Genomic DNA, 13,393 nt, shown 5'->3' with positions numbered 1-13,393 from the left:
AGCAGCTACTCCTTTGTGTATGTGTTAATGCTGTGTTTTATAACTGGCAGTGTCTCTAAGGGAGAGGGTGGCAACAAATGCACAATAATCATTTCCCTGAGGCTTTGAAAGTGTCGCACACTTGGCACCCACAAACATGCACAAACCACACATGTGCTCTCACACACACACACACACACACACACACACACACACGTGACGTTCTGCTCAACTAAATTAGGTCTAAAGCCAAGCCCTGTGCACAGTGTTTGTTTTCTTTCTGGTGCTATCTTATTCCAGGATTACTAATCAAACAGGCCCTGGGCGATCGCAGGGCCAAACATCTGAGAAAGTGCTTGGCAGCTTTTCAACTCTCCATGCTGGAGCCAATGGATAAGAGACGCCATTATTCATGAAAACACTCCAGACTGTCTGAATCAACTTCCCAGTTTGTTTTTAATGTAAAAACAGCCACCTTTTCACCAAACAAATGGTTAGCAAATACGGCAGCTGATAAGTTGATCCTTTTCCGAACATCAGCCCTTTAAACAGACAGAATCATTTACGTTTTTCACCTGTGCAACTGCAGTTTACTCAAAAAATAGAGTCCTGACTTGTATGTCAACTGTTGCCATTATTTTATGGCACATGCAGGTGAAATGTTTTCATTTAAAATGTCACTGGCTCCGTTAGGCCAACATTCACTTGGACATGATTTGTTAAAAAAAAAAGGAATCTTCCAACAAAATGGTTTCCACCTTCAGTTTCCACCTTTGTCCAGTGCAAATCTTTGCTTTTTTGGCTCTAGATTACAGTCCCTTTGATTCAAACAGGTCCCCACGCTCCATGCGTGCTGATTCGACTGTGCGTGGCAATCCGACTCCAAACCACACCTGAGTATCAGTTGATGTAGGAAGTAGGAGAAGTCCATCAATAAAATATTTGAGTTCATTCTCCTACACGTCCTGAGACAGCAGGCGCACCTTCCTCCCGCCAAGCACTTGCTTTCTGAGCTCTGCTAAAGAGGGAAGCTTCATTTTGTCTCTGTTTTTACTGTAAACATTTAGGAAGATGCCAAACACCACCAGAGAACCACCCCAGACGTACCTGCGAAAGAACCAATATACGTCATTATCAACAAAATAGAAATATGTTATTAGTACAAGCAAGACTTACATTAAACTAATCCAATCAAATTCCGATGTATAAAATCAAGTCTCATCCTACATTACTTGCTCAACATACGTCACATTACATGTTATGTTTAAATAGATTCTGGTCCACTTACTGAAAAGTGAAAGGTTTTGAAAAGAACAGAAAGGACAATACAATAGTCATGGCTTTCCTTCCCGTAGTCACTGAAAAAAGAAAAACAGAGTTGGGGCATCAATTCACTTTGTCTATCCATGAAATTTGAATGACCACCCCAAAAATACATATATGAGAGCGCTGAACTGACCTGTGACAGCGACCAGTGCTCCAAACAGCTTTATCAGAGCCAGGACGAATGAAATGCCAAAATATCCCGTCAGTGAAAAGAAGAATGCGTAACCATATGTTGTCACTGGATGCTGAGAGAGTAAAACATTTTAGGATAGAAGGATAGAAGACATTTAGATATTAAAAGTACAGTATTTGGAAGGCTTAATATCATGTAAAATGTGTTGCTCTTGTTCCACTGAAATGAAAAGAGTCAGTTGTGCTTATATAAACATTATGGTTGGATTTGAATCAGTTTTGTGGTTATGCTTTTTATTTGGGTCAGTTAACATGAACCAGTAAATATGAAAATTATGTTGGTGTTTGAGGTGAACTAATCAGAAAAGCAATCACAACCATGAGCCCATTAACATATGACCATATTTGGCAGTTTGATACACGCTCCAAACCACTGATTCTAAACAAAAGATTTGTAAAGCTTCAAAGCTTCATGAAGCAGTCTTTTGAAATTGGCCATCACTAGATATTGTTGAATAAAGTTATTTTGTTTTTTTGGCGCACAAAAAGTATTCTTGTCACTTCATAACATTAAGGTTGAACCACTGTAGTCACATGAACTGTTTTAAATATGTCTTTAGTAGCTTTCTGGGCATCTGAAAGTGTTAATTATCTTGCTGGCAATGGAGGCCTCACTGAGCCATCGAATTTTATCAAAAATATCTTAATTTGTGTTTCGAAGATCTTACAGGTGTGGAACGACATGAGTAATTAATGACAGAATTTTCATTTTTGGGTGAACTAACCGTTTAATTGTTCTAGAATGACTGGGGATTTTGTAGTGCATCTGCATAGAAAGTAAAAATAAAATTTGTAATAGCAATATTAATTATTTATATTATTTATTAATAATATCTATGTATTTAATAATAGACTTTTTACTCTGAAGATATTTTGATGCTGAACAATTTGGGAAAAACTTGGGTACTTGGATATACTCTTTACACAGGGCTTGACATGAACACCCGCCAACCCGCCAAATGCGGGTGGATTTCATCAGTGGCGTGTAATGCAGTCACTCCTACTAGCCACTTTGGCGGGTTGAATTTTATATATAATATATACATTTTTCAATTGTAGTCTTTAAAAAAGGCATCTGAAATGATAAACTAAATGCTATGTAGCGTTGTCAAAATCATTGATTTTTTCTAATACCAATAACTGAAATATCTGAAACGCTTCCAATTCTTTTTTTCCGCAGAATAGATACACGATACCAGCTTCGCTTTCTCGCTCTCTCATCTCGCCGACAGAAAGTTGAACCCCACCTCCCCTAACTCACTCATTTTATTTGCTCCAGATGAATATTGTTGGTGTTACAGGGCTTGAATTTCGGCGTGGGACTGCACGTATTGCTCATAATTTTACTTATTCCCATAATCACAGTTATGTTTTAAGTGAACGTAAACAGTGGAGAAAGAAAACGCATGTGTAACAGTATAGTGGATCCTTGCATCAGGTCTTAAAGTAACAGCAGCATAATATACCTGCTGCAAAATTATGAGATTATATTAAAAATATCTATATGGCAGTTTTTCCCCAAGGTACCGATGTCAAAATTACAACATATTTACTTCTTAATTTCTCATTTTCAAACATTTAACAATATCAGCAACTTTACCTGCCCTGATGAATGACAATGTGAAGAACTACGGATATGTAGTTATCTAATAACAATAGACTTCATTTACATATAGTAGTCTAATAAGTATGTCATCAAAATTAGCCTGTTTAATCCTAAGAGTGCTTTTGGTGCAAAAATCGAAATATTATAATAAATGTCTCGGAATCTCGGAAAATATGAAATGCTATTTCTTAATTCAAAATGAATGTGTATTTTACTGCACATGCCTATATTTATGTTAAAACCCACCTGAGAGCAGAAGGAAACAGCAGGTCCAATCCCCCCAACAGACAGCAGACCCAACAGAATATACACAAAACCAATAGAATAGGAATATAAGACCTGCAACACATGGACATCAATGAATAACATTCCTGGACACAAGAGAGATAAATCACATAATGATGCCCATAATTCTAAAGAGTTTGTACCATCTCAGAGTTGGTTCCGTTATGGATTTTCATTGCTTTTTCCTGCACATTTCCAATAGCAGCATCCGCACAGAGGGCCAGGGATATGAGAATTACACCTAGAAACAACAAACAAAACAAGAAAATAATGTTTCAAGTACATTCAGTTTCAAATGATTATTATTATGCAGAGAATAACAGCTTACTAGATTTTGGAACAAAGCCTGTTCCTCATAATCAACAGACTTAAGTAGAAGCAGTCCTGTACCTGTTACATTGAAGTTTGGGGCAATCTTACTGTCTGCCAGAGTGAACCAGATCAGACCAAGACTCATGCACAGAGCAGCAGACACATCCGCAACGTTGTAGCGTTTCCCTAAAAATATACAACATCAACAAGCTCTATCAAACCAAGAATCTCTGACACAGATCAACTCAAACATGTCATAAAAGTCGCATAAACAGGCATCTGATCTTCTGCTAAGCTGAGGGCCTTATCTTCTGGGTCCTTTGAGTTCTGGCTGCAGGTTTGACACTTTAGCTGGAGGTTGGCTTTACAAAGATCTTTGAACAAGTTTAGCGGCAAACTGATTTGTCGAATAGAGAGAATGAGTTTTTTCTTTTTCTGCTGGACTCTTCAACTCATCACAAGCAAGCATGTGAGGAGAATGAGTTTGAGGTTGGACATGTGAAACAATACAAAGAGAAAGAAAGAAAGAAAGAAGCAGGAAAGGCCAAAGAGTGTTCTCAAACAGGTAGTTGCCGTGGGGGTGAAGGTGATGCAGCAGGTTGCCATGCATCACTTTGATTCGGTCAAGCTTTGATGGGTCTGCATCTCGCGCGCATCCTCAACCAAAGTCCCGCTGATCTTACGCACCAGCCTCAGGGGACGCAAGGTCCACGACGCCAGAGAAAAAAAAATTAAATCAAAATATCCCCATAAAAAGAGAAGCGAGAACTGTTCAGCTGGTTTCATTCTTTCTTGTTCAGGATATCAAAACTTCAGTCAAATTCTTGCGTAAGAAAAGTGAAGAACTCCACAACAACAGTGGCCAATGAAAGAAAACGCACAAAGAACAAGGAACTTGTTCTCAAAAAATTACAAACCTGAGAAAAAAAAAAAAAAAAAACTGTGAACTGACTTTGAAAATAAAAGGATATTTCACACACACACACACATATTGTGTTGTTCCAAACCCATTTGGCTTCTTTCTTCCATGAAACACCAAAGATGATGCAGCTATATGCAGCTTTTTTTCTATACAGTTCATAGTGACCACAATTTTTAAAGTCAAAAAGGACAAAAAGTAGGAAAAAACATAGTCTGTACAACTTATGTGCAATATTCCAAGTCTTTTCTAAGATATATTCTAAGTCATATAATAGCTTTGTGTGATGAACAGACTGAAATTTAATGTTGAAAATTAAATTAAATTTAAAATTTAATTTAATGTAGATGTGCTACTTAACATTTTTGTGGAAAATGTGATGTATATTTTTTTTATGATTCTTTGATAAATAATTTTTAAAGAAAAGCATTTAAGATATATATGTAAAATATAATTTTAATATATGTATATATAATTTTTTACATATAATAATATATGTAAAAAGTATTTAATGACATTTTTGATCAATTTAATTTTCACTTGCTGAATAAAAATAAATAAATAAAAAAAACTGACCCCAAACTTTAAATAAAAGTATATGTATGAATATAAATATACATCTAGCATCTAATGTACCTTGTATAAAAACTCCTCCGATCATGACAGGAATGAGCTTGCAGCACTTAAAGATGACTTGTGTGGGATAGTTCAAGTATCCTAAAGAAGTGTTGGATAGGCCCATGGTCCCAACTGTTAAAAATGCGATGATCATGTAAGTTTTGCATGGTATCCTGAAAAAAAGAAGAAAAAGCATTCCATTAAAACCATTTTGTTTTCTTCGTTTGCCAGTTTCTTGAACACTGGAAAGCATTTTTTCTTAAGGCTGGTTCACACTGACCCATTAAATGCCTGGAATCAACTGTCATATTCACACTGTATCCCCCCAAAAAAATCAACAAAAAAACTAGACATATTTGAGTGTAATAATATGCCTTTTAAAGGCAGGCCAAGGCCATACAACAGGTTTAACACAATGCTCAAACAAAAAACACAAAACCTCATGGAAGTAAGTTTTTGTTGGCACTGTTTTGGGGAAATGTGAAGCAGGTTACAGGTGTACTAGGCTATTAGGGCTACTGAGGGAAAAAAAAAAAAAAAAAAACTATTCATGAAACCACAGAACAATTAAAGACTATGGAAAGAGTTTGTTTGGAAAATTAGTTTTAAGTAGAGCTGTAAAAAATAGTGTACAAATTTATGTTTATAAATAATAATTTAAAAATAATTAATGCAATTAACAAATCTTTGCTAGACACATAAGAATGTACAGCTAAATGTGACTTTTGTTATGGTGTATGTGAATACTGTTGTAATTTAATATAAAATAAAAGCTGGTGAATTTGTTCTGTAATTAATGTTCTGTAATTGTTAATAATCTCATAATTTGCAGTTTAGGCCTGGCTTTTAATTATACTGTGATTTTTAATGGCTATAATTACACATTTTATCATCAGAAATTAGAGCTGCACAATTCTGGATGAATTGAAAATCATGATTAAAAAAAAAAAAAAATAGTGATCACACATCCCACGATTCTGAATAGACTAAACAAAATAACATGTAATTTACTAGAGGTTCAAAAAAATGTTAATTGCTGCAACATTTAATTAACTTGAATTATTATTTATTTATTTATTTTTACATTTTGAATTGAATGAATGATTCAAAGACTTCATTTGTTTCCTTATTGAATGAATCAGCGTTTTTGAACTAATCTCTTGAACGAATTATTCAATGACAAATATATTTTTAACATACACTTGTCTCCACCTACTGGTGTAACAATGTCATTGAGACATTCTTTATTTGAAGTATTAAGTTTCTTTCAAAAGTTGATTTACTCTATTTTGATCACTACCATAGACACCAGTGTTTATATCTTAATTATAAACTTGAATCCCAATACTTCTGTGATCATTTGAATTATTGTCACAAAGCGGTTTCATCCCTATACATGACAACTGCTCTCTCTAGCGTGACAGCAGATTTGAAAGTTCGCTATGATCGTACTTGTGAAAGCTTTAATAGACACAGTTGAATCGTTGTCATTTAGGAATAAGATTGAGTGTTGAATCGAGATCACAATCTTTTAACAATTAATCATGCAGCTTACCTGAAATTGAGTGAAGAAAAAAAAAAAAAAAAAAAACATTTACCGGTTAAGAAAACACTTAGCAACACACTTTCTATTATAAATGAGGGTTTTCCTTTATTCACAGTACTTTGTAAAAAGATGCCATTAAACAAATATGTAAAATATCAAATATTTAAAATACTGTCTTTATGTTGTTAATTTGAAGACTGAATGTGAAAAAATATTTATGATTATACATTTTAATTTTTAGGTGCAATTAATCACAATTAATTATAGAAACTAGTGTGATTAATATTTTTTTTTAAATCGACTGACAGGTCTAGTTTTAACATGTACAACAAAATTACCTCCTCCTTTTATCCTGAGTAAGCTGCAACTCCACCAAGCCAAATAAGGAGTAAAATCCAAACTGTACTAAAGTCAGATACCAGCCAAATGGCTTAAATCCCTCCACTGAGAATATCAGCTCCTGAAAGCACAGAGACTCAAAAGAGTCAGCAATGGCACAAATATACAAAGGCACAAATCAAAGATCACTGATGGACCGTTACCTGCAGGTAGCCGTAGATGAGGTAAAAGAGAAAGACGCCAGCCACACAGATGAAGAACTGTGTTGGTGTGTTGAAGCTGCTCAGGTTGATGCCCAGCACTTTGAGCTCCTCCACTGATTTAATATGAGGTGACATCACCTCTGTGGACGAGGGAACAGATATGGAGATGTGCTTCCTTGAGCTGTAATTCACAAGGCCAAATTTGCCACTCATGTCTGCAGGTTCCTGAAAATCAAAACAATTTATCCACAATCTGAAATTACATATCTTACCTTTACTGTCTACTAAAGATCAATACCTGGTTGTTAAGTCTGACATTTGATGTCACAGTTGCTGGGTCCAAACACTCCTTCAGATCATAAAAGCAAACAACAAACGGTTCTGATAAACACTCACGGTATACTGTAGTACTGCTGGAAAAAAATAACCCTATAATCTCCATGGCAAAATCTCAGTTGGCCAGACAATGATTACTTTTTTCATTAACTGTTAAAATATTGGTGTCTGGGACAGCGGGAGCTGGGAAACTGTAGTGTACACTAGGGCTGCTCCCGACTAAAGATTTTTCTAGTTGACTAGAAGTCATTAATTTAAGCCATTAATTAACTAATTGCACTTTATATTAATTGAATTACTTAAATACACTGAGGAGAATACTAAACCATAATGAGCATTTAATATATATATATATATATATATATATATATATATATAGGCATAATATAGTCTATATATCGCTCAAGCGCACGCATAAAGCTTGCCGGCAAAAATACTGATTATGAATGTGTCGGGAAAAATAGCAATGAGACATTTTAATTATTTAGTGATAAACTAGTGTTTTCGGAGTTAGTGTCGTCTGCAAAGATAAAGTTGACGATAATGACTCGCCATCTTCACAGTATAGTGAACGTGCCTATACAGAGAAATGCACATTTCATACGGATTGCATAAATAGAGAGTCATTGTTGTTTACTATTGATCAACTCAGTGACAGGATGTCTGCCCTCAAAAAATCATCAGATAAGAGAAGAGATGTAGCTGCAAGTGGAACGGGAAGTTAAAAAAAAAAAAAAAAAAACGAGCGCATAATAATAAAAAAAAATAAAAAAAAGTGCACAGATAAATCATTTATAAATACTGCTATATTCCATAAAAAAAAAAAAAAAAAAAAAAAAAAAAAACAAGAATTGTCTATTTTCATTCTATGGTGACTTTAAATGTGTGCAACAAATGAATAGTGCTCATAAACGACTGTACAGAGAAGAGGCTTGAACCCGAAAACAGTATTTTCTACATCACAACTTAACAAGCAGACAGTTTGCAACAAAATTCTTGTTGTTTATTCTCTCTCTCTCTCTCTAACAATGGTGGTTGTCACTAAGTTATCACAGTTTCAATGCAGTGACAGTAATTTCACTGTAGTACAGTAACTATGGTATTTTGCCGTAAACTATAATTAAAGGCACAGTATGTAAGTTTTACCACTAGAGATCGCTTATTCAAAATAACAAAGGCATAGCTTGATGACGGCGTGAATGAGCATGGAATCATAGGAGATGTCATCTTCACTTCCACAGCAATCCGACGGGACCAAAATTCATGCTCATGGATGAGCTAATGTATTAAAGTTTTACATTTAACGTTTGTCGGTTCCCGCCTCCTTCCCGAACATGAACTTTGTTACAGTTACGTTTGATTGCTTAAAATCATATTATTTTAATTAATTCTAACAAAATTGCCGCAAGTGCTGAATGCAGGTCACTTTATTTGACGAATTAAAATTGTGAGGTAAATCAAGAAAACAAGAGATTCAAACAATAAGACTAACCGTGTTGAGCTATATAACAATGATTAGTTTTCTTTCGATAAAAGTACACAAACAATTGCTTACCTGTCTAATAAAATGCATAATATATTAAAGCATATTTGGTGTTTCCATGGTTTCTGCAGAAATAAAAATCGAGGATATGATGTCATTGACAGGCGACACGGGCCGTTACAATGGTTAAAATTTCTCTGGATTTAAACGTTGTTGGAAATGTGGGATGATGTAAGTACACAAGTCAACAAAATATATAACATTATTGAAGTGTTTTTTCTTTTGGATATTTTAATCCAAGAACTTACACATTGTGCCTTTAACATGCTATAATTTTGCATGGTTCAAAAACACTTTTTTTAGTAAAGTTTTTTGTGCTATGACACAATGATTGTGTCACATAATTTAATATAAACCATGGTACTGAATGATGTGCATATACATTTAGTATTTATATCATGGAACTCAAAGATACTTAAAGAATACTACAGTTTTACACGTTTAAAAAGTCATATGGTTCTGGTAATAATATCTGTGCGTTCATTGCATACTGAATTATGCATTTCCATACTGCATTATGAGGAAAAAGATGACAGAATCTTACCCGAATGACCCAGAGATGACCAAAGTGACTGATCAATTTAATCACAATCACATAGATCAGATGAGAGTGATGAGTATCTGACAGCTGGAACTGTGTATCACACTGATCTCACATCTCACCCAGCTCACAGCCGAATAAACGACGCGTCTCAACACTGACACGCATGACAGGCACAATATGTGACTTTAAATAGCAGAATGAATGTAAGATCAATGATTTAAAACAAAATCGCTCCCTCATATAGGATTTGGAAGAGATAAAGAGTGTTAGCGGCTAGGCTAACACCTGCTGCTTTGCTCCACTTCCGGGTTTAAAGTCAGTTTTAACCGCTCGTCTTAAAATAATTCCGACATCTTTTCATTCTTCCAATCGAACGGAACACAAAACAAACCCGTTATCCATAAAGACGTATGTCAAAGTGCACATTATACGATGATTCTACAGGGTTTTGTGTGTGTCTGTGTATAGCTCTATCTCCAGGCTGCAGCCAACAGCTTCCGGTTACCTTTGACCTCATGACACACGTCACTGAACACACACGTGTCAGTCACTTCATTGCAATGACAGATTCTATTAAACTTTGAGGTCGAAGAGCAATATAATAAATGAATAAAGAATGAAAAGGTTGTGGTGTTTGTAATGAATCTGTATTTGGAATTGCACAGCCTAATTTAGTTGTGCTTTTTTATTTTATTCTTTTACTTATATCATTTGAGAGGACTCTTTACTGCCCATTGTTGAACTGTTACTGTGGAAAAGCACAATAATAATATAAAGTTTTGGCAAATTCGTATTCATACGATGTCATCCATACGTTTCCCGTGAGATCAGATTGGAATAAAGTGAGGCCGAACTTGTCACAAAAGTTTTAAAAAGTAGGCCTATATGAACATAAAAGCCAAGTAGCCTAATGAATTTTAAGGTAATGACATTCACAAGCGGTTTAGATAATGAATGGATGGATGGAAATTCACTAGATGCTAAAGATAACATTAACCACAAACCGTATATTACAAGGAGTTCTGTGTTATCAAGGTGCAATTTTATGACCTGGGAGTATATCAAAACACTGGTGCACATCTTTCTACACAGCCAGAGGTAGGCTAGCCTACTTTTCCATCATCAGTGAAGCACATTTTAATGCACACTATAAGCATGCAAATCAGGTCGTGAGACAAGAAAATTCATAATAAGATAATGTTTGTCTCCTGCTTTTCTAAATGATTCTAATAGATCTCTGAACTAAGGACAATGAAAGATTACTTGTGTAGCCTGAAAAAGCACATGAACAAATAATAATTTCATACCTGCTTTATTTCTTGTGTTGGTTTCATTGGTAATGTAAATAGAGCTACACAACGTATGTCTGCTAAAGTTTTCCTGTAAGTAGGATGAACTGCATAACCTGTTTGTCCAGATTGACAGGAGGGTGCTTTTGCCGCATTTACATCCTTGTTTTGCATGCATTTGAATAAATGTCATGCAAAAAAAATAAAACAAAGCGATTTTGATCAGGCCTTCAGATATCACAGAAAAGCTCAAGCAGCATACTACACACTTGTCCTTTCTTATCCACAACACATGTGGCTGAGCCGCAGCCATGGACGGTCCATCTCTGGCGAGGGGTTATGATCCTATCTACCCCTCCCCCTGGCTCGGCCGACCTGCCTCTGTTCCGCCCATTCATTTCCTCTGCTTCCCCTATAGATGACAGAGGCCTTTCCATCCACTGCGAGAGGTTAATTCACTCACGGACGGCATTATTTCTTTCCAGCCCCTTCCACAATATAAAAATTCAGAGTGGACAGGCCCATCTCTCATCCGTCTGAGATTTGATTGGAATGCTATTGCCTCCTGTCCCGAGGAGCCCCTGCACTGGCTTGGCTGCACTTTATGACACTAAATAGCCAGGCTACAATTTTTCCATCTATTCAAAAAATTCTCTTAATAACTCATTCTTTCAGACGAGAGCCCTCACTCTCCGCTCACTGCCGAGGATGGGCTCGTCCCATTTACGTCCACAGGTCACCGGAACGGAGACCTGGAAATGTCCAGAATTCAACGGGTTAATTAATCTCTGAATTTACTGCCCTCTCTCTGCCGCCCACTCGCCGAATCATAGTCCCGTGGAGAGGCCCGTGCAATATTTACTGCCCACTAATAGTATTCAGCAATGCACAGAACCGTCCACATGCATGCGGCTCTTTTGCCACCCGTCTAACTTTACAAGTGATCTCATTTATCAACAATGACGGATCTGTGTAATGACTTTTACTTTTTGCAGCCCCTCACACCAGATCCATCTAAATAATAAAATGGCTATTTATTGATTATTCAGAAAGGTACATATTCCCATAATGGTCTCAGACCAGATCAAATAACCAATAATAAATAAAACATTGCATGCGGAAGGAAATGCGGTGGCCTTTCAAAGACTGAAATCTGGATCCAATGAGGTCTGCAGCTCAGCAAATCAGTAGGATCTTCTGGGAAAGCTGAATGGTTGAGTGATTCTGTGCATGGATCGGATTAGAATTCAGATGACCTAACGACTGTTGGGATCATGGATGAGTCTGCAACAAATGTGAGGAGTAGGACATGTAGGACCAGTAGGACCATTTTTTAAAAGGAATAGTTCACACAAAAATGGAAGTCGTCAGGTTTATTTCTTCAGTGCTTTTCACAATACATTGTTTCAAATCAACTTTACAGAAAATCATGATGTTAATGTTTATAATCAGTTCTTTTTTAAGTAACTAGTATTTGTACTATTTTTAAATTTGCAAAAAAATAACTGAGTTACTTTTTCAAATAAGTAACGCAAGTCACTTTGTTTTCTCCTTTACTGACAGACACCTCTCCTGTCCTCATGTTGAGAGAAATCAGGAGTAAGAGGCAGAGGCGTTGTGTTTGCTGTGTAAACATGATGGTTATTGTAGTTCTAGACTAAATGTGAACATTTACTCATCTCACTTGCACAAAAACAGATTCAGTAATCCTCAAAATGAATACAAACTGTAAAATACAAACTCAGAATATTATGCAAATCTGCAATATTTAAATGTTAAATTACACAAATATACTTTATTCATTTAATCTCACTTTATTAACCAATATCTTTGCTGCTGACATTTGATGATCCAATTCAACCAGACAAATAATCAAAAATTATTTTAGTTAATCATCACATTTGTTTTTTTTATTTATTTATGAAGTAAAGTTTTTCCTGCAATCCAAAATGGCAGCACAGCTGAAAGGTTTGTTTGTGCTGCGCCCTCTACTGTACAGCCGTGAATTTGCAGTTCCTTCAGCCTGAAGCATATTCATTTTACTTTTGGTGCGAAAGAGCCTATAATCGCCAAAAATAGAACTTTTGTTTTGTTATTGAAAAAACAAAGTTAGAAAAAGTAATGCAAAAGTAACCTAATACATTACTTTCCATAAAAAGTAACTAATGCAATTAGTTACTTTTTTTAAGGGGTAACGCAAAATTGTAATGCATTACTTTTAAAAGTAACTTTCCTGAACACTGTTTATAATATATTAATATTTCTGCCTTATAGTCACATTTAGCAGATTAGAGCTGGGTGATAATATAGTTAATTTTATGACGACACAAGCAATCAAGCAGATAGATTTGCTATC

General features: G+C 35.6%; 1 protein-coding gene across 4 annotated transcripts; it reads right to left on the bottom strand.

Annotated features, from left to right (window-relative positions):
- Positions 1-416: 416 nt before the first annotated feature.
- On the bottom strand, positions 417-10,268 carry slc35b3 (solute carrier family 35 member B3). 4 transcript variants are annotated; one of them, XM_051883012.1, is made up of 12 exons: positions 9,749-10,268; positions 9,217-9,269; positions 7,624-7,674; positions 7,326-7,550; positions 7,122-7,243; positions 5,256-5,410; positions 3,779-3,886; positions 3,532-3,629; positions 3,350-3,442; positions 1,439-1,550; positions 1,268-1,337; positions 417-1,086 (listed from the first exon to the last, which is right to left on the bottom strand). In XM_051883012.1, exons 2-12 carry the CDS (start codon positions 9,232-9,234, stop codon positions 936-938), a joined length of 1,203 nt encoding a protein of 400 aa, XP_051738972.1. In that variant the 5' UTR covers positions 9,235-9,269; positions 9,749-10,268; the 3' UTR covers positions 417-935. The 4 variants fall into 4 exon arrangements, with proteins under 4 accessions (XP_051738972.1, XP_051738973.1, XP_051738975.1 ...); XM_051883013.1 differs by lacking the exon at positions 7,624-7,674; XM_051883015.1 differs by lacking the exon at positions 9,217-9,269.
- Between the last annotated feature and the right edge of the window lie 3,125 nt (positions 10,269-13,393).

The sequence above is a fragment of the Ctenopharyngodon idella genome, chromosome 23 (assembly GCF_019924925.1).
Source record: "Ctenopharyngodon idella isolate HZGC_01 chromosome 23, HZGC01, whole genome shotgun sequence".
Taxonomy (NCBI): domain Eukaryota; kingdom Metazoa; phylum Chordata; class Actinopteri; order Cypriniformes; family Xenocyprididae; genus Ctenopharyngodon; species Ctenopharyngodon idella.
The sequence above is the reverse complement of the archived record's forward strand: the minus strand, read 5'-3'. Positions and strand labels throughout refer to the sequence as shown.

What these genes read in the sequence shown, in the direction of transcription:
- slc35b3 (XM_051883012.1), bottom strand. An exon ending in CGGAGGAGTTTTTATACAAG is followed by an intron (nt 3,887 to 5,255) that starts GTACATTAGATG and finishes GTATATTTTTAG; the next exon opens with GGAAACGCTACAACGTTGCG. An exon ending in ACGGAACCAACTCTGAGATG is followed by an intron (nt 3,443 to 3,531) that starts GTACAAACTCTT and finishes CATGTGTTGCAG; the next exon opens with GTCTTATATTCCTATTCTAT.